This window comes from Primulina eburnea, chromosome 2 (genome assembly GCF_022965805.1).
Source record: "Primulina eburnea isolate SZY01 chromosome 2, ASM2296580v1, whole genome shotgun sequence".
NCBI lineage: Eukaryota > Viridiplantae > Streptophyta > Magnoliopsida > Lamiales > Gesneriaceae > Primulina > Primulina eburnea.
In genome coordinates this window covers 44,618,865-44,639,566 of record NC_133102.1, presented here as the reverse complement: position 1 = coordinate 44,639,566, position 20,702 = coordinate 44,618,865, and the positions used below count along the sequence as shown (strand labels likewise).

General features: G+C 35.0%; 4 protein-coding genes and 1 long non-coding RNA gene across 9 annotated transcripts; 3 read left to right on the top strand and 2 right to left on the bottom strand.

Annotated features, from left to right (window-relative positions):
- The first annotated feature begins 437 nt into the window (after positions 1-437).
- Positions 438-3,021, top strand: LOC140823566 (serine/threonine receptor-like kinase NFP). Its single transcript, XM_073184974.1, has one exon. The coding sequence runs from the start codon at positions 1,120-1,122 to the stop codon at positions 2,992-2,994; it is 1,875 nt and encodes a 624-aa protein (XP_073041075.1). The 5' UTR covers positions 438-1,119; the 3' UTR covers positions 2,995-3,021.
- A 3,224-nt stretch (positions 3,022-6,245) lies between these two features.
- LOC140823569 (uncharacterized) lies at positions 6,246-8,702 on the bottom strand. 3 transcript variants are annotated; one of them, XR_012116236.1, is made up of 5 exons: positions 8,565-8,702; positions 7,609-7,768; positions 7,419-7,525; positions 6,487-7,341; positions 6,246-6,374 (listed from the first exon to the last, which is right to left on the bottom strand). It is a non-coding gene; the product is annotated as an uncharacterized lncRNA (long non-coding RNA). The 3 variants fall into 3 exon arrangements; XR_012116237.1 differs by lacking the exon at positions 6,246-6,374 and having other exon boundaries at positions 6,794-6,906; positions 7,013-7,341; XR_012116238.1 differs by lacking the exon at positions 6,246-6,374 and having other exon boundaries at positions 7,017-7,134; positions 7,206-7,341.
- On the top strand, positions 7,328-10,479 carry LOC140823567 (vacuolar histidine transporter YPQ3-like). Of its 2 annotated transcripts, XM_073184975.1 has the most exons (12): positions 7,328-7,772; positions 7,949-7,991; positions 8,072-8,098; positions 8,223-8,321; positions 8,389-8,486; positions 8,573-8,744; positions 9,419-9,520; positions 9,587-9,679; positions 9,789-9,809; positions 9,890-9,948; positions 10,018-10,108; positions 10,194-10,479. In XM_073184975.1, the coding sequence occupies exons 1-12, from the start codon at positions 7,381-7,383 to the stop codon at positions 10,269-10,271; spliced, it is 1,275 nt and encodes a 424-aa protein (XP_073041076.1). In that variant the 5' UTR covers positions 7,328-7,380; the 3' UTR covers positions 10,272-10,479. The 2 variants fall into 2 exon arrangements, with proteins under 2 accessions (XP_073041076.1, XP_073041078.1); XM_073184977.1 differs by having other exon boundaries at positions 10,018-10,479.
- Positions 10,194-11,896, bottom strand: LOC140823568 (uncharacterized). 2 transcript variants are annotated; one of them, XM_073184978.1, is made up of 3 exons: positions 11,729-11,896; positions 10,563-11,284; positions 10,194-10,478 (listed from the first exon to the last, which is right to left on the bottom strand). In XM_073184978.1, the coding sequence occupies exon 2, from the start codon at positions 11,278-11,280 to the stop codon at positions 10,609-10,611; it is 672 nt and encodes a 223-aa protein (XP_073041079.1). In that variant the 5' UTR covers positions 11,281-11,284; positions 11,729-11,896; the 3' UTR covers positions 10,194-10,478; positions 10,563-10,608. The 2 variants fall into 2 exon arrangements, with proteins under 2 accessions (XP_073041079.1, XP_073041080.1); XM_073184979.1 differs by lacking the exon at positions 11,729-11,896 and adding an exon at positions 11,480-11,672 and having other exon boundaries at positions 10,194-11,284.
- A 2,060-nt stretch (positions 11,897-13,956) lies between these two features.
- LOC140823565 (fatty acid elongase 3-like) lies at positions 13,957-15,221 on the top strand. The gene has a single exon (XM_073184973.1). The coding sequence runs from the start codon at positions 14,219-14,221 to the stop codon at positions 15,125-15,127; it is 909 nt and encodes a 302-aa protein (XP_073041074.1). The 5' UTR covers positions 13,957-14,218; the 3' UTR covers positions 15,128-15,221.
- Positions 15,222-20,702: the final 5,481 nt, after the last annotated feature.

Genomic DNA, 20,702 nt, shown 5'->3' with positions numbered 1-20,702 from the left:
CCACCGGGAAACAAGGCCGCAGCCACTTGGGTGCGGTGGTCCACGCCCGATAGTAGACACAGGGCTTTTATATCCCGGCACGTGTCAGGAAAAAAATACAGACGACAGACTGTTTTGTTGTGGCTAACAACTGGGCAACTGCGGCTAATTTAAAATTCTTGAAAATTTTATGACACAATATCTTGCTTTCTGAGATCACTTCAAAAACATGTTTTTTGGGATTGATCGTCCTATGTACTAAAAGAATGGGCCAACCCAAATACAATTTTACCATTGATCGTCCAAGAACCAACTCAGCTCTTCGATTATGGGACACTTGGGAACTTTTATTTTTTCAGGTCAACCACTCAAGGTGTCTGACTTTTATCCCATGACATTTTGCTCTAAATTTCTCTATTTTCTTTCGATATATCAAATTATATTTGACCTTTTCCTTTTTCTGTATAACTTTCGTTGTAAGATGGCTGACGTTTAATTTCCCCAGCAGCAAATTACCTCTTTTCCAAGCTAGTCAAGTTTTTGTAAATCTAAGAAGCACTTCCCATTTGTCTCCTGTGCCCCACTTTTATGCTCGATTGTCAGCTATCTTGTTGGGCAATATTTGTGTTTTTACATTGTTAAATGTTAACGAATGGTTTATCTATGAACTTGAAGTAGATGTCGAGTCAAGTTAAGTTGTTTTTTATAATAGGGGAAGAAAAAAAGGCATCATAATTTGTCTGTTCTATTTGGCAAAAGGACAAGCTTGATGTTGACTATTGGCATTTTCATTACAACCTTATACAGATATAAGTTGATTTGGACACGAACATTTCTGTTTCTTGAATTGTTATGCTGATGTCTGCATGTATAATTAATTGGAAGTGACTATTTCATGCCGTCTGAACCTGGTTTTTTTATGTTCAACCAATCTTGAATGATTCCAATTAAAAAGTGAGAGCGGTTGCGTCGAGTGCCCCTTCTTTTGATTAATTAAATAGATGTGTATTATTAAATTGACTGATCAATCATCAGGTGTAGATACAGGAAAGATGTTTGCAAGCAAAGAAGGGGACAATGGCTCTATATTTTACTCCATACAATTAGTCAAATATATGCATTGAACCTCTTCAGTTACATATGAACCTCACTAAGATTATGGCAACTTTCATTAAACAGAATATGGCAGCCTCTTTTGATTTTTTAGTGCTAATCTTCTCGTTTTCTTTGGTTTTTTCGGTCTGTCGAGTTGCCGCTCAATTGCCTAACAACACAGCACGCACGGACTTCACATGCTCGGCGGGATCAATGGATTTTTGTGAGACATATCTAACTTACCGAGTAAGAGCTCCTTACTCTGATCTCGGAAGCATCTCTGATCTGTTTGGGATCAGCCGAATGAAAATAGCTACAGCCACTAATCTTACATCAGAGGATGCTATACTTTTTCCTGAACAGCTCTTGCTGATACCAGTCAAATGTTCTTGCAACGGGAAACATTATTTTTCCAACGTCACCTATCGAATAAAGAAAGATGATAGCTTCTACTCCGTTTCAATCAAGACTTTCGAGAACCTTACAAACTATCTTGTGGTCCAAGATATGAACCCTTTGTTGCATCCAACTAACCTGACCATTGGTGAGGAAGCTGTCTTTCCTTTGCTCTGTAAGTGCCCCGGAAAATTTTACTCAGAAAAAGGAATCCAATACCTTGTTACTTACGTATGGCAGCCCGGTGATCAAATAGTGCCCGTGAGTGCCATGTTTCAGGCTTCACCGTCAGATATTGTGGTAGAGAACAATAACAGGAACTTCACAGATGCAATATGTCTTCCGGTGTTGATACCAGTAAAATCGACAATTCTTTTGCAACAATATCCTTCTCCAGTAACACATGGTAAGTCCCAACATCACCGGATCCTCGTTGCAATTTCATGTTCAGTTATGGCTCTTTTGATAGTATTGTTTGTCCTATCTGCATATATCCACTTCTATAAGAACCGCAATAGTTCTTCCCTAGAAACTTCTGATCTTAAGAGAACCAAGAAAGCATCTAAAGAAGATTGTTTCGAGCCAAAAACCGTTCAAGATAAAATACTTCCTGGAGTATCTGGCTATCTTGGCAAGCCAGTTATGTATGATGTGCAAGAGATTATGAAGGCAACTGTGAACCTCAGTGAACGGTATAGAATCAGAGGATCGGTGTACAAGGGCATGATAGACGATCAAGTTTTTGCAATAAAAAAAACAAGAGATGCCTCAGAGGAACTTCAAATATTACAGAGAGTAAACCACGCCAATTTAGTAAGGTTAATGGGTGTCTCCTCAGACAACGGTGGGAACGTTTTCATGCTCTGTGAATATGCTGAGAATGGATCATTGGATGAATGGCTGTTTCCGAAAGAGTCGTCTTCTTTAAGAAGCTCAGTCGAATCCCTTACTTGGAACCAACGATTGTTTATAGCTCTAGACGTTGCCTATGGCATTCAATACATGCACGAACATGCTCAACCAAGTACAGTCCACAAGGATATCAGAGCAAACAACATTCTTCTTGACTCAAACTTCAAAGCCAAGATTTCAAATTTCTCCACAGCGAGGACTGCTACCTCCTCTATCATGCTAAAGATTGATATATTCTCTTTCGGGGTGGTCGTCCTGGAGATTCTTTCAGGGAGGAAATTCATGGAGAAGAAGGATAATGGGGAAGCCGTGATGTTGTGGAAAGAAATAAAGGGTATCTTGGAAATTGAGGAACAGAGGAAGGAGAGGCTAAGTGAATGGATGGATCCGAATTTGAAGGGTTCTTATCCTATTGATGATGCTCTAAGTTTGGCAACTTTGGCAAGAGCTTGCACATCTGAAAATTCTTCTGACAGACCAAAAATGGCGGAAATCGTCTTCAGCCTCTGTGTTCTAACTCAATCATCTCCTCAAATGTATGACAGATATCTGATCTCAAGATTTGAAGCAGATGAAGTTTTTCCTGCTGTTAATCAGGTCATAGCTCGTTGATTTAGTAGGTACATTTAGAAATTTGCATGTGGAATTCACATATTTATAATAGTTTCAAACTTTTGTGTTTTTTTTTTTGTTCTGGTACCGCTCGTGCATGAGATATCATATCAAGATAATATAGATGAATACGTAATTATTCAACTTTTTCTGAATTTGATTCAAGCGTTTGATTAATCAAACATGTGTCCATATAATTAACTAATATTCCATCATTTGCACCGAATAGTCCCAAATATCTAATACTATATATATAAGAGCAACTTATAGTAACTACATGAAGTGTAATTTTGGATTTGCTTAAAGGCAAAAGCTTGTGTGAGACGTCTCACGGATCGTATTTTGTGAGACAAATCTTTTATTTGGGTCATCCATGAAAAATATTACTTTTTATTGTAAGAGTATTAATTTTATTGTGAATATTGATAGTGTTGACTCGTATCACAGATAAAGATTCTGAGACTATCTCAAACTAACAATTTTCTTTATATTTACTTTATCTTCTATCAATTTCTTTTGAAGATTTATCGCTTTTATTTTAAATTTTTTAAAATAACTATTTCGTTCTAGATTTTTTTACATAAAATACGCATCGTATGTGTCACAAACAATACTCTAATTAAATAACGTAACAATCATTTTGAAACAATAGATGAGAAATTTTAGTACTTTTGAGGCTTAAGTTAGATGTGCAAATGACTTTTCAAAATAGCTGAATATCAAAATTATTTGATATTTTAAATAAAAATTTAAAATCATCAAACTTTTCAATTTACCCTTTTTTAAACTACATTTTCTTAATATCTCTCTTTATTTTAAAAGTTGGATAGGTGTTGGTTAAATCCCCAAAATTAATCAACACGAAACTGAAATAGTAATATTTTTTGTAATAATAATTATAATAATTTACTTCAAATGAAAAGTATAATTTCAATGAAAAAAAAATACAAATTTTATAGCTAGCAATATGATTGAAACTTTAATGCAACAATTTCAATTAAACCCAACCGATCGATTGATTCGATGGAAGATACGAGGAGGAAAATAAAATTCCAAATTCTTATTTTTCTCTACAGTTTGTTCAATTTTCAATATCAATATGAATATTAAATTGTAGCCCCTCACAAATTTACATGGCCATCCCGCCGAGCAGTAGTCCACTATTGCGTATATACACCTGATATTCACGAGAAATTTAGGGTCCGCTCCCAGCAAATGTCACTAGTCCAGACGCAGGTTCTGAAATTACCCTGAGCCTGAAATCACAAATAAGATCGTTAGGAGGGGGCCAGGAGGGTGTCCTGGCGTAGCCCCTCCGACGCTCAAGTCAGAGACTGAGGATATATGAGGGGAGCAGCTAAGGGTGCTGCCGAAAACCATCTATTGAATTCATAATTATATGCTCAAACCTGGTATTTATAGGAGAATAACTGGGCCCTTGATGGGCTTGTTTTTCACTTGAGCTATGGATGGGCCAGAGATAAGGGCCATTGATGGGCCTGTCTTCCATGGGTATCAACACCCTTGGACCTCTCCAATGCCTCTCAACCTTCATGGTTGAAGCACTGCACCGAGACCAGGTTTTACGTAGAAAGATGAGAGAAACATGCAAAGAATTATACAAACCATCTATTGCAGGAGTTGCATGCATGGGAGCCCTAGCATGCGAGATATGCTGGACAAATTCGGAGGAGCATCATGCCCACGAATTCTTGCAAGCGAGTAACCAATTCTCGTGAAATCTTTTGATGGAATGTATAATAACCCGTCGGACTTTTACTTTTATTTAGGTTTCCAAACAAATTTGTGAGATTTTTTTTTAAAATTCTTTACATTTTCAGTTTTTTTTTTTTTTTATGTTTTTTGTTAATATTTTCATGTAGTTTATGAAGTGGGATCAATGATCATGTATATGTAAATTTAGTTCAATATCATATTGATTTACGAAATCGATTACTATACACGACTCAAGTTTAATAAAGATTAAATAGTAATGATAAGATATTTCGATCTATTCAATCTATTAAATTCATATCTTAATTCAATAGTAGAGAATTAAGGAAAATTTTTGGTCATGTTATTTATTTATTGCTCCAAAAGGTGAAATCGCTCACCTTAGGCGCTCCTCACCTCCCGGCCCGACAGGAATGTGAGAGGAGGTGAATCATGGTGACTCAGCCAACCAGCAACAGCTAGACCTTATGCTACGCCGCGCACAAGGAGCTCCCCTTCATTGGAGGGAATTTAACTCCCACACTGCTTGCGAGACTCGATCCATGGTCATTGCTCCAATATTTACTGATGTTGACCAATTGAGCTAAGCCCATACGGGCCATGTTATTTATTTATGATGTTCAAGGAAATGTACAAAATATTGGGCTCTAAGTTTTAATTTCTGAATATGGACTATAAATGCCTAAATTGATTCTATAAACAGCCTTGGCCAGTTCCATACTTAATCATTCGAAAGTCTGGGTTCTATTATATAAATGATAACACCTCACGGCCCGTTTGATTTGATTTATTTCGATCAAGGTTTTAAACAGCGTTAAGCGTCCCGAAGCGTGGATGTCGAGCTCCAAATTTTTTAAGTTTAAGCGAGATTAGCACATGCATAAGCGTAAAAAAACATGTTTTTATCTTTTGTGTAATTGTAATTATCTCAAACCAATAAATAGATAAAATAATACATAAATATGATAAATTTAAGTCTAATGCATTAATTCTCATATTTATAAAAACATAAAAATCTCAAAATTACAATATTTATTTGTTTTTGCAATTAAATCACATTAAAAAATGTTAAATATTTGTCAAATCACTATCAGACATGCTTAATCATAATTAAAATTAAAAAATAAACGTCTAAATTATAAATCTAATTTATTATTTTAAAATAAAAAGACATACATTCAAAATAAAAATTTAAAAAATAAATAGATGCGATTAATTGTGCTTTAGTTAATTAAACGTCTTAATTACGCTTAATTAATCGGTCAAACTACCGTTTAACCGTATTTTTCCGCTTTTCTCCGAAGCGGGACGTTTTTGTCGAGTATCAAGTTTAAGAGCGAGCTTAAGCGGGCTTTTTAGAACACCGATTTTGATAAAACAAGAAAAAAAAAATGGATCCACCAAAATTTTATACGTTTTGTTGGAGAACTTTACGAAAAAACTTTACGAAGAAGAATTTATATCGGATTAAAAGAAGGATTATGAATTTTGAATTTTAATAAATACAGATAAAATGTTAAAAAAATAAAAAAATTGATAAAAAATATTAAACCTTTAAACTAAAAAATAAAAAATCACTGAGCTTCTAGCGCTAGGCAATCCCATCATGATCTATAGCTAAAAAACACACACTGCATCGTGGAGGGCTATAATAAAAGAAGACATTAGTTTTTAGAAAGAGCATCATGGATATGCCTCAATATTGGTAAGTAGGACAAAAGAGAGAAAACAACAGAATGGGCTTTAATTCGTATATACATTCAGAAGATAAACATGAGAGAGTCAGTATGGGTTGGTTGATTGCATAGTTGTTTGGTGCGATGGATGGAGATGACGATGACACTCATCTGGAAGCCATGTGTGCTGTGCAGTGAGCCAACACGCGTCCCCAGTTGCTTCCAGCGGCGCAACGTCGCCGCTTTTGGACCATAATAATCTGACTGTTCCATATGCTCTCTTTTTGCAGATTTAAATAAATTTCATCCTCTTGCACGCGATCGCATTCTATTTTTGGACCATCATTCATTATATTGGTCAGCTTATTTCTTATAAGTGAAATTAAGACCTAGCAACCACAGATATGAACTTCCAGAAGAAATTATATAATAAAACCTGATCGGTCAGTTATTCATGAAACCTCCGTTTACATTTATATGGATGCATGCCCATTTAGCTTAACTGCATGAGATAATCAAAAGTTGAGGAATTAATCTTGCAGTGCCTATTATTCGATAATAAATAATTTTAAAATTATGATATAGTCACGGATAAGTAGAATGTCCACCTCATAACGGGCAGTATACATATCTAATCTTATGGCCATCTGCACCTGAGTCATGACCTTTCGGCACGAGAGAGATATAGTATTTCTTGTCTTTGTCTCGTTCAGCGTTTTTCTCGAGTGTACTGCTATTTCCTCGAACAGTAAAATATATGCAGAAGGATTAAATTTATTTATTTGTGAAGTGAATGCATACCTTAACCATCAAATTATTATGTATTTTTATCCAATAATTCCTGCTACATTGATGCACAGAGTGCTGGTGCAGTATATATGCAGTAATAAATGACGCCATCTATGGCTTCGATTACTTTCAGTAGACATCATCAGTTCTGATATATCGCAAAATAATTTCTTAATAAAATCAATATATGATGGAATATAAAAGGAAGCTAGCGAGTCCACGTACAACACACAAGTGTCGCCTCACAGCGGATCCCTCAAAGTACTTAATTGAGCTTTGTGCTTCCCCCATCTTCACATTAACTCTGACTTTCGTCTCCACCACCATTTTTACTCCCAACAAAGAGAGCAGAATTAAGATGAAGAATTACTGTGTAAAAGAGCAAAAGAAATGCATATATTGGGTGGAAAGATACCTCAACGATTGCCTATGCAACGTCAAAGACGAGTTCTCGTTTGGTTTTGGGCTTGTGAGCCTTGTGTGTTGGGGAGTTGCAGAAATCCCGCAAATCATCACTAATTTTCGCTCCAAATCCGGTCATGGAGTTTCTCTTTTGTTTCTTCTAACTTGGATTGCTGGGTTAGTTTCATTTTCGTCACAAATTTATTGCATATCATAATCACGAACTCCCACAAAAACATATTATTATTTGTGATTTAATTTCTGGGTTCCTAATAGTTTAGTACGTACGGTTTCCAGGTTGATATTGCGTATTTTGTATGATATATATTAATCTGTTTGAATTTTCTTGACAGTGACATATTCAACTTAGTGGGTTGCCTTCTTGAACCAGCAACGGTATGTTCTATTTGTATTAAATCTATGCAAGGTTTTACTCATATATGTTTGGATTGTAATTTTATATCTGGATGATGCAGTTGCCTACTCAATTATACACAGCAGCGGTGAGAAAATTAATTCCCTATATGATTTTTAAAGTGTACATTCATAATATTTTATAATGTTCTTTAAAAAATTCAACCTCTGAAGTTTTATTTTATCCCATAATTGAATGAATTTGTCAAACAGCTTTATACAATAAGCACAGTGGTACTAGTGCTGCAAAGCATATACTATGATCACTTCAAGAAATGGAAGAAAAGATCCGTAAAGAAATCAACCCCAGAGGTTTTTCCACTTTCTTTGCAATTTCTCGATCATTCAAAGAACCAATATTGACTCAACTCTTGTGTAGGTTGAAGACTTGAAAAAACCTTTGAAACCAGCAAGGCAAGCTGATTCTGCCATCCCAATTCCTGGCAGAAGCAGACCTAGAGAAGTCTATTACTATACGTAGGTTTCTTATTCGTCCATGTTTCATAGTCTTCTCCCAAGTTCAAATTTTATTTGATACCAACAATAAATACTTACTATTGCAGGTCAGCAAGATCAATGGCTGGTAGCACGACTCCGCCGGTCCGACCTCATCTCGGCCCCGTGAGGAGCGGCCCTTCTGCTGTGGGGCTTGAACACGACTCATCTTCAGATGATGAGGATACTCAGATTACACCCCAGAAATATTCCAGCAAACCTAAGGGAATCCCGAGATCTGTGAGTGTTCTTGTTTATCATATCATTCTAATCGGATAACGTGGAAATGAGATGTTTTCTGTCGTCCATTTTGAATGTGTTGATCTAAAACTCTACTGTCGATATCGAATGGATCTCGATCTTTCTCGGCGTGGAAAATGTCGTGTAGTTGCCCCGCTTTTAATTTCCTTGGAATTATTCTGTTTGTGTTGCATGTTACTCCTGATAACTTAGAAGCTGTGTCGTTTTAATAACATCTTACAGTTTAAATAAATTCATTTATTTTGTATAATATAATTGTATAACATGGGACGATTCTAATGTTAAATGTCTAGTCCAGTGGTTATGCTGGCATTTAAGGTTCTTTTTTCTTCTTCTTTTTGTGTGTGGGGGAAAGTATACCAGAAATCATTTGATAAGATAAAATTAAAACTTTGAAGTATTGATTAGAGTGTAACATAATGGTTATGAGTGTATTTATAGGAATTATTAGAAGTGAGTTATTGTGAAAGAACGAAAATAATATTTATTGGAAGTGAGTTATTAATGTGGGATTTTCGAATGTGACGCACACGCACATTACTCGAATGGGATTTGACTAGGTAACATTGAAAAAAACTTAGACGCAAATCCCACAATTGTATTCTTGAGGGAAAGAAGAATACTGACCATTATTGTGCGTTGTGCTACATCAGGCTGGATACGGAGCATTTTTAGCTACATCGATCAGCCTGCCACCAGACACCAACGCTTTGATGCAAGTTTGTGTCGGACTAACAGGGAGGAAATTGTTGCAGGTACGATTTCGAAATTAAATAGTCATTTGTTTGCTTCTGATTAATAATAAGGTATTTCTATTGCAGGAAGGCGGATCAGTAACTGTGTTAGGCCAGTCATTGGGATGGATGATGGCTGCCATTTACATGGGTGGTAGACTGCCTCAAATATGGCTAAATGTAGGTCTCATGTAGTGTTGCGTGAGTGGCTATACAGATGTTTTCTAGCCATTTTCCCCCCTTTTTTTTTCTGGCATCTGACGTATGTTTCTGCTTTCTGATTGAGCAGATTAAAAGAGGAAGTGTTGAGGTAGTTAATTCTCATCTTTTGTTTCTTTTTTCCCACTGAGAGACGAATTGAAAAGTGACTCTAGGGATCTAATATCACAGGGCTTGAATCCTTTCATGTTTGTCTTTGCGCTTGCTGCTAATGCTACTTATGTCGCCAGGTACACCATCTCCAAAGGCGTTCTTAGGAGCATAGATTACGTTTTTAATAATTGGTATATATGATGCAGCATTCTTGTGAGATCAACAGCTTGGCATAAAATCAAGGCAAATTTGCCATGGTTGCTAGACGCTGTCGTATGCGTACTGCTCGACTTATTTGTATCCTTTGATATTCTAGAACTCCCAACATATTCTCTCAAACAAACAGGGGAGAGAGAGGTTACTCCTTAATCACAGATAACAGATAATATTACAGTATGTGTATTACAGGTACTTTCGCAGAGCAGAACACGAAGACTACAATGAAGCAGACAAGAAATAGAACCGCGACTTATTTGTAGCTTTTCTGAGTTATTCAAAAGAATTTTTCATAATATAAATTCAAGAGAGATTATTTATTAAACATTTTCCTTTACCTTTTAAACCAGTTGATAGATTAGTATAGGTTTGTGAAGGATCCAAATATGAATAAATCTCCTTCAATGCGCAAGGCGAGGGTTATATATGATAAACGACTCGATCACGATCGCTGCAGAAAACGGTAAGTTTATAAAAGAGGAACATATTTTCGTTCAAAATGACACCAGGTCATGTGTGCGCATATGAAACTTACCAGAAAATCGAACCTGGGCTGGAGATCACACAGCTAGAAAATTCCTTCACAGAAACAAAAATGCAACAAGCACGAAAATGATAACGACAAAAAGAATCCTCCTCAAATTCTCATCAGCTGCTTGCGTGACTTGACTGGTGTCTGGATTTAGTCTCCCACGATCACGAATTGAACCGGGGTATCCATGATGATATCTGAACAACCCGTTTGCATTCGAAAATCCATGAAAGTGGACACTCAAAAGAGGAGAAAACACATGTCCAAGAAGACCAGTAGACACTCCAAAGTTACTAGAAGTTGCAGATGCAAGTGGCATAAAGCCCAGTAACCCCAAAAACATATTTGAAAAGTTACTAGCTTCCGGAGGTGGTGTAGCTGTATCAGGTCTCTGACCTGCGGGACGGTTAGGGATTTCGAGACCAGGAATGGGTTTGGACCTAGGGTCGGTTGGCGTCTTCCCTCTGCCATATAAAGGAATCAACTTTTCTTCCAGTACAAGGGCTTTACAAACAGGGCATTCCTGTGATTGAGAGTGAATACGTAGCCATCTGTAAAGACACGGCCAGCAATAGAGATGTCCACAGACGGTGATGATTGGATCTTGAGCTAAATCTAAGCAAATATTACACTCAAAATCACTGGCTTCATCTCGGTCGCCCCCCGAGGTCGACGACGAGTTTCCTGACGCCCTAGCAGTCCAGCCCCGAGCTTCTGTCATTTATCTAGAATACCGCAAAAGGGAAAAAAACAAATCCCGTCAAGAGTGAATCACAATGAACCCGAAATAGTATCCTCAATTAGTAACAAAACCTAGTATCTTACAAAAAAATAAAAGATTCATGTACGTGGAACAAGATGAATGATTTAAACCCGTAACCAAAACAAATTGTCGAAGAAGCAACTAAGAGAATCCTAACCAGTAAAATACTGATCATAACAAGCGTAAATCAGTTCCACCCCCGCTAAATTCCAACCAATTCTCCCTAAAATCACATCACACCCAATAGAAACAGGGAAATATGACAATCAAATTCTGACATTCACGAGTCAAATCGTCATAAACCTTAATTTCAAAATGCAGTAACAGGAATGTAGAACTTATGAATACGAATTCAAATCAATCCCAATCATAAACACATAAAAGATCAACAACACAAGAAACTCACGGTTGTCAAGAATCAGCCGGGAAATCAAAACACTTCAGATTATGACGAATACCGAACTGAACATAAGCATAAAAAAAACATCGTCACGATGTCGTTCGACTTCTAGAATTTTCAAGTGCTCTCTCTTTTTCATGGTTCGTCAAAGTAGCGTTTGATTTCTCAGCCCACAAAGTCACACCATACCATGTTGAGGCCCACCATTATATTGGACCTAGGGCCAAAGTTCACATGAACGAGCCCGTTAATATGCCTATATTTCTTATTCTCCAGCACAAGGCCATTCCTTTTATAATGTTTTATGTTAAATCAGACCAATAGAAAATGTAGTAAAGATTTCATTCCACATATTTGGTATTTATTATACTTAAGTATACATATTTAAATGCAATAACCAAGTTAATTTGTATATATATATATATACATCAAGTTAATTTTGAAAAATAATTTGATTAAATATATATTTTCATATTATTAATCTTATTAATAGGAGAATTTATGTAAATCTTTTCCCTTGAAATTATATGAACATGAGTGAGTCTCATGTGAGACTGTCTCATGGATTTTAATCTGTGAACCGGTCAACCCTATCCATATTCACAATAAAAAGTGATACTCTTAGCATAAAAAATAATATTTTTTCATAAATGAGCCAAATAAGAGATCCGTCTTACAAATACGACTTGTGACACCATGTGACATGAACTTTTACTACTAACATGAACAAAGTCCGTGTAAAGGCCTAGTCATCGTATGACGTCAATATCGACCGACAAAATTCAGCGATTATTATTAATATTCTAATTTTGCAATATTGCGGCCAAGAAACAAAGAAGCGACGACGACTTCTCACAGTTCGAATTTAAAAGTAAATCAATAAAATCTCTAAAAAAATTTTAAAAACTATCCGTAGTTGTCTGGCCAATCAGAAGCCTCCATGTGAGTACGAAATTTTTGTCAACTCTTCGTCAATCATTATTGGCCATTTCAAACCGATGCCTTCCCAACTACATATACAAAATTATGAACGAGAAATAACTATATCAAAACAAAATTTTGTGAGACGGCTTTACGGTCTAATTTTGTGAGACATAAATTTATTTGAGTTATTTATAAAAAATATTACTTATTATTATAAATATGAACATAGTTTACGTATAAAGTCTCACGACAAAAAAAAAAAACAAAATTTAACAGTTGATGATACTCAAGACAGAAATCAACGAGGAATTTGTGGCTTCAGTTTTGTGTATTTATTAAACTCAAAATTTGCGTTAGATTCTGATTAATTTAATTAAAATTCAAAAGTTTGTAAATGTTGATCCTGTTTTTACATACGTGATTATAGTAAGATGATATTAAAATATTATTTTTTTTTCAATTAAAAAATTACAAATACAAATTGCACATAATTAAAAAATTAAAGTTACACATAATTTAAATATAAAAGCATACAGAAAAATTATACAGAATAAAATAGGTTTTTTTATAAAAAAAATTTATATCATCCCAATAACTCATTTAATTTTTTTGCTTAATTTTTATTAATGCTTTTACTTATTTAAATATGTAAAAAAAAAAAAATATGTGCAGAAATATTTCACCGCGCGGAGGAAATCCGAGCGGAGCCACTTGCACCATCGTGTAAGGATTGCTTCCTCCCTTGGACGTGTGACCTAAAAGACATCTCCAGCTCCAGGTCGTCGACTACTAGCTAAGTGGTTGGGAAAGTGGTTTAAAGATTCTGTCACGGGTAGTCGGTTCGTCGGTCTATTTATTAATTGCTAATGCTATCTTTACTGGATCCCAACGTAAAAATGTAAATGTTTACCCCATTAATTTAGAAAACGTTATACCTATTTTTACTTCAACATTTTCGAAAATATTTTAATGTATAGGAATTGTTCATAATGCAAATAGCGTCATTTTAAATCAATTTGATTTTAGTAATTTCTTCGTTCATACAATAAAACGATAATAAATTATAAACGACATATTTAATATTATTTCTCAAAATCTATATGATATATTTTCATGACAAAAATTTGTGTGAAACGATCTCATAGGTCGTATTTTGTGGTCCATGAAAAATATTATTTTTTATTATGAATATCGGTAAAGTTGAACCGTATAAAAATTCGTGAAATTGTATCATAAAAAGCTACACTATTTCATCTTAAAACGAAAAAAAAAACTTTATTTGTGAATTTAATCCGTGCATCTTTGGTTGTGCCAAAATAAATGAATTCACACACACACACATAGACATCTTTTTCATTTATCTTAATCTTAAAATTATAATAATACTGGTCTCGTTAGCAAAGTGAATTGCTTCTCTTTTCTGAGGCCATCGTTGCTTTCACCTTCTTTTTCACCCAACCAACACAAAACTATCAGAATCAACCACGCGTGTTACGGAGAATTGTGGGAGTACAGGTGGGGGGTTTCCAACGCCTATCTCGTCTGGTCAACGCCACCGCTTCGTCTGCGCCGATGATGTTGTTGCACTGCCTGAGGTATTACCTATCGGATCACCCGTCGATCGTTGGATTCCGGTGGAGCCACACCCAATCATGGGGTTCCACCTGGTCGTTCTTGTTCTCCTCAATCGCTGCTTACGTCGCCGCCTCCTCGTTCATCCACCTCCTCCTCCTCCTCGTTTTCCGCCACCGCCGCCCTCTCCCCCTGGGTCCCATCCCCGCCGCGCACTCTCTCTGCATGACACTCATCTCCGCAACTATATTCTCCGGGATATTCCTCTCCTCCGCCGCTGAAATCCGCGACACGCGGTGGTTGTGGCGGCGGTACCGCACGACTCCTTTTCAGTGGCTCCTCTGCTTCCCCCTGGGGACTCGGCCCTCCGGGCGCGTGTTCTTCTGGTCGTACATCTTCTACCTCTCCCGATTCCTCCACGCGCTACGGACTTTCATCACAATAATCCGCGGCCGGAAGCTTTCCTTCTTCAAACTTTTCAACAATTCGATCCTCATTTTCACGTCCTTCCTGTGGCTCGAATTCTCGCAATCGTTTCAAGTACTCGCTATCCTCCTCACCACGCTGGTCTACTCAGTCGTGTACGGCTACAGATTCTGGACGGAAATCGGGCTGCAAAGCGCGTGTTTCCCATTCGTGGTGAATTGCCAGATGGTGTTGCTGAGCTGCAATGTGGTCTGCCATATTGGGGTGCTCCTGATGCACATAATCAAAGGTGGATGCAATGGGATTGGGGCCTGGATCTTCAATTCCGTCCTAAATGGAGCGATTCTGTTTCTTTTCTTGAATTTCTACGTTAAAATGCATTTTCGAGGGAGGAAGGTACGCGGCGGAAATGGTGGCGACCTCCTAATCGCCGCCGTGGAAAAGGCAGCCAAGCTGGAGCTAATAAAAAGCCGTGATATTTGAGGTCTGAGATTTTTTTGAAGTTTCCTCTTTTATCCCTTGACTTGGTACATTGTTATTAAGAATAAAATATTCATAATAATGTAAATTTAAATTATTTGGGTGTAAGATTTTTATTTATATTTTTTATAATTCTTCGATAGATTTTGAATTCAGAATTGTCTGCGACTGCACATTCATTTTGGGAATTACCAATGCCATCCTTTTTATGTTTTATTTTTTTTATTATTACATTGTATTAGCAGATAACTTGGAACAGTTAATCATTTCATTCGAAAATAAACTATAAGTTTTAAATTTGTATATAATTTATAAATATTACAATATTTCTTTATTTTAATCCATTTAATTTTTAATTAATTAGTTGGCTTTTAAGTGTGAGAATTGAAATTAGAGTTGGTTTTCGTGAGACAATATATGTGGTCCATGTATTCGTGAGATTAATCAATATTTATTATAAAACATAATATTTTTAATATAAAAAATAATTATAAAACATAATATTTTTAATATAAAAAATTAATGTTTTTAAAAATATTAATTCTATTTGAGTAGAATCGCTGAGGTTGCGAGAAAGTGTCACTTCCCGAGAAAACTTAATTACACACTTGGGGAACACAAAATTCCACGAATATCACGAATATTGGAATTTGAAAATAAGCGGTGGAATGATATTGTCCGACTTTGATCACACTTGGTGGCCACAAAATATATGAATAAGTTTTTTGTGAGACGATTTCACGAATCTTTATCAATGAGATGGTTTAACTCTAACGACATTCACATTAAAAAGTAATACTCTTAACATAAAAAATAATATTTTTCATAGATGACCCAAATAAGATATCCGTCTCACAAAATACGATCCGTGAGACTGTCTAACCCTTACATTTATGTCGCTATATATTAAAAAAAATGAATATCATGATTTAAAAAAAAACAATCGAATAAATTAAATTTAAGAAATTTTTCTAACTAACCCTTACATTTATGTCGCTATGTATTAAACTCAAATTTAAATGGGTAATCGGTCTATTATTTTCAGAGGAAACATATACCAGGAAAGCTTTGAAATAGGGTTCATCAAACATGTGCGCCTTATTATCTGTTGAATTTATGCAACCGAAATGTGAACTTTATTATTTATCAAAAAGATAAATGGATTTTTTTTAACGCAACAAAGGTTTTAAAAGTTTGTAAAATATTGAAACCTTGCTAATATTTGTTTCTGTTGGAATAAATATTATAAAAGCTAATAGATTTTTGAGCATTTTATTATTAGTACAAGAATAATATTTTTCTTTTGATTTATTCTAATATTCCATAGTTGAATCGGTCAATTTCGAAAATTAATTATTTATTATTTTGAACCTATAACTTCTCTCGTTTTTGAAAGAGGCGGTGGCATTTAACCAAGTGGACAGTGTCGACATTAATTAACTATTTTTTCGATATATAGTCAAAAATTGTGATTATTCGAATTATTTAATATTGCTCATTAATGAATCTAAGTAATCGTATATCAGTTTTGCACCTAATTTATAAGAGCATCTCCAACCCAACTCCAAAATGGAGTATTCCTTCATTATAGAGCATCAATTCTCCTCCAACCCATCTTCATTCCTCTACTCCATTTTAGAGGAAGGAATAGTAATCCTCTAAAAATGGAGTATAACTGTTCAAATAGAGGAGGCAAATGGAGGATAGCTTAATTACAAAATTGTCATCATGAAAATTGCAATATAACCTTTGTAGTTTTATCAAATTTTTTGGCCAATTTTTTAATCCAATCCACGTCATCTAAATATCCATTGCATCTAAATATTCACCACTGCACACCATGATGTGCCACGACAATATCCAGTTACAAATTTGTAACCGGATATTGTTATTTTTTTAAATTTTATTTTTTGGGTCGTGGTGGGTCGAGATGGGTCGAGTGTAGTGTTTTTTTTTTTGGTTGAGCACGACCCAAGCACGACCCAGGCGAGACCCAAGCAAAGTGAAGAGTTTGCTCAGTTTGCTCGACCCAAGATAGCTTGGGTCGAGTAGGGTATTTTTTTTTTATTTTTTTTTCATTTTTATTTAATATTTATTAATTATACATAATTTTAAACTTTTTAATTTTACATTTTAATAAAAAAATATAATACTAAATAATAGATAAAATAATTAAAGTGGTGAAATAATTTTATTTAAATGAAAATAAAATATTAATTAAAGTAATAATAGGACTCATAAATATTTGGTTGGTGTGAGATATTTTATTGTGAAATATGAGATATTTGAATAGAGAAATATTTGATTGATGATGTGGATTAGGGGTCCACAAATATTTGTACGAAATATCTTTATGATTGTTGATGGCCTAATAAAGTAGACAATAAAGAAACACACAACAATAAAGATAAACATATCACCAAAAATAAAAATAAAAACACACACAACAATAAAGATAAACACATTCTTATTTCATTGCAATCATGAGAGAACACTAGTATGGTGGAAGGTCGGACCCGGATGGTGAAGTTCCTCCGAAGAACTATCTAAATGGTGTAGAAGTTCCGTCTGAGCCATCCCCCGTCTCCATTCTTTTTTGCCAAATTTTTTTTTGTTCTTTGATCAAGTATGCACGGACTGATTCATCAACGCACATAGGGTTCATCCTTAGTATTTTGTTTTCTTCTTTGATCAAATATTTCATTCGACTCGTTTATGTCTGTTTGATGAATGTTGTCTTTTGTTTGCAATTTGATGACAAAATAAATGTATTGTTCTAAATAAACGAATCGAATACACATGTAGTTGTGTTATGTTTAGCGAATTAATTAAGTTTAGTTAAATAATAAACGAGTCGAATGAAATATTTGGTAAGATTTAAAAGATATAGGTTGAAAATGAAATAAATTAAAAAAATACAGTAATTTTTAATATTTAAAGGAAATGGGTTGAAAATGAAATAAATTAAAGAAATAGAGTATTTGGTAATATTTAGAGGATATGGGTTAGAGAAGGTTTTTGAAAATAGAGATCGTGAATCTCTATTTTAGAGGATAGAGGATGAAAAATAGAGGATATGGGTTGGAGATGGCCTAAACGAGTTCAAGCAGTTAGTAGAAAACAATTTTAGTGGGTTATCACTTGCGACTTTGACTCGTTTTTATATACGTCTTGGATCAAGTAAAGATTCTAGGCCACAAACAAACATCAGAGGTGACAGGGTTCACCGGACGAACACACTCCGACTTTTGAGTTAAAAAATAATTTAAATATGTTATCTAAAAGTTGAAGAGTTTAAGCATTAAAAAATGAGAGTCTTGAAGTGTATAACAGACTTCAACTTTTATAATTAATTTAGATCTCAATAGTGAATTGAATAATTAAATTGAATAATTGTCTATCTGAGTAAGTGACATTGAAGTTATTTAACTTATTAGTAGTTTATTTCTCGGACTTCATTTTATAAAAATTGTGTTTTCTAGTCTTTGTACGTAGATTGAACTCATGGAAATTCAGACATATTTCAACGAGAGCTAAGAAAATGAAAGAAACTTGTTCTTTTTTCTACAATCTTTCAATCCCTACTCCATCACATAATTCTCTATAATTTTACATCTCCTTTAACTATTTGTGTTGCCAAACCTGAATAGGTTTTACCGTGAAAATAAATAGTGTAACGATATTAAATGTTTATACATCACGTGTCACAATTCTTATCCACGAATCATATTTATTTATCTAGTATATATAATAATAAATGAATAGGTCTCTTGTGTTACGGTCTAACAATTTTTAATCTGTGAGACGGATCAATCCTACCGATATTCACCATAAAAATTAATACTCTTAGCAGAAAAATTAATGTTTTTTTCCATGTATGACCCAAATAAAATATCAGTGTCACAAAATACGACTTATGAGACCGTCTTACACAAGTTTTTGCCATAACAGATTACCTCAAAATATACATCTATGAGATGAAATTGGAATCTTATTCAAATATTAGTCTATCTTTGGGTTTTTATTAAAAATAATATAATTTTTAAAATTAATTTCAAAAATACTTTAAAAAAAAAAACGTTTGCAAAACTACCTCAATCCGCGCTTACGAAGCGCGGACGCTGCGCCACGGACGCTGCAAACGTGGAGCTTGCGACGGAATTTAGCGACAGACTATAGATAGACCCGTCGCTAAAATTGAATCAGCGACGGTTCTAACACACCGTCGCTAAATATGAATCGGCGACGGTTATCTTTGCGACGGTTTCAAAACCGTCGCTCATTGTAACGACGGTTTTGCTCGCCGCAGATAACCTTACAGCTTGCATCTCTGCAGCATGCAATGTGCGCACTGCGAAAAACCATTTTTGTTGTAGTGAAGATATTGAAAAAAAACAGACAAAAATTAATACGAAATAAGTTTTTTCAGATACTTTTACTAGGGTTTGGTACGGTACGGGGTATACCGTACTACGGTACCGTATACTGTACCGAAAATATCGGTATAGAATTTTTCCATACCGATATCGATACTGCGGTATACCGAATTTTCAGTATGAAAAAGTTCATACCGGTACCATACCGACACCGAAAATTTTGTCAAAATACCGAAAAAATGTCGGTATACCGAAAAAATTTTCGCTATACAGACATTTTTTCGGTATACCGAACTTACATTTAAAAAATAATAATAATAAAAAATTATTTTCGGTATTTCAGTATATACCGAAATACGGAAAAAAAATATTTCGTGGCGATACCGATAACGAAAATCCGAAATTTTCGGTATCCCGATTTTCGGTAAGTTCGGTATTTTTTTCGACACGATATTACTGTATTTCGGTATTTTTTCCCACCCCTAACTTCTACTATTCAACCTGGTTTTTTCAGTGAGTCAGAGATGACTGATTTTGGTTTGTTTAGGCAGCAGGATTTTCGACAAAGACGGAGTGTGAAAATCCTGCTAACTTATAAATTATAGTCTATTTTTTTATGAATAATATTAAATGTACCACCAATATATTGTTATAACGATATTTATAATTATTATATCACGAGATTTTACTATTATATCACAAGATTTTACTGTTATATCGCGAGATTTTGTATTCAATATATCAGCCTAGACCGTCATCCCCGACTCACTGAAAAAACCAGGTTGAATAGTAGAAGTTCCTGAAAAAACTTATTTCGAGATTAATTTTTGTATGTTTTTTTTTTTCAATGTCTTCACTACAACAAAAATGGTTTTTCGCAGTGCTGTTAATAATATTATTAGCGTGCAACGTAAGAAATTTCGAACTCTAAACTTAGCGACGGTTTTATCCGTCGCTACAAGTAGCGACGGTTTTACAACCGTCGCAAAGGTAACCGTCGCCGATTCACATTTAGCGACGGTGTTTTAGAACCGTCGCTGATTCAATTTGAGCGACGGGTCTATATATAGTCCGTCGCTAAATTCCGTCGCAAACACCATCCGTGCTTCGTAAGCTCGGACGGTGCGCCACGTGAGCAGCGTCCGCGCTTCGTAAGCGCGGATTGAGATAGTTTTACAAACGTTTTTTTTAAAGTATTTTTG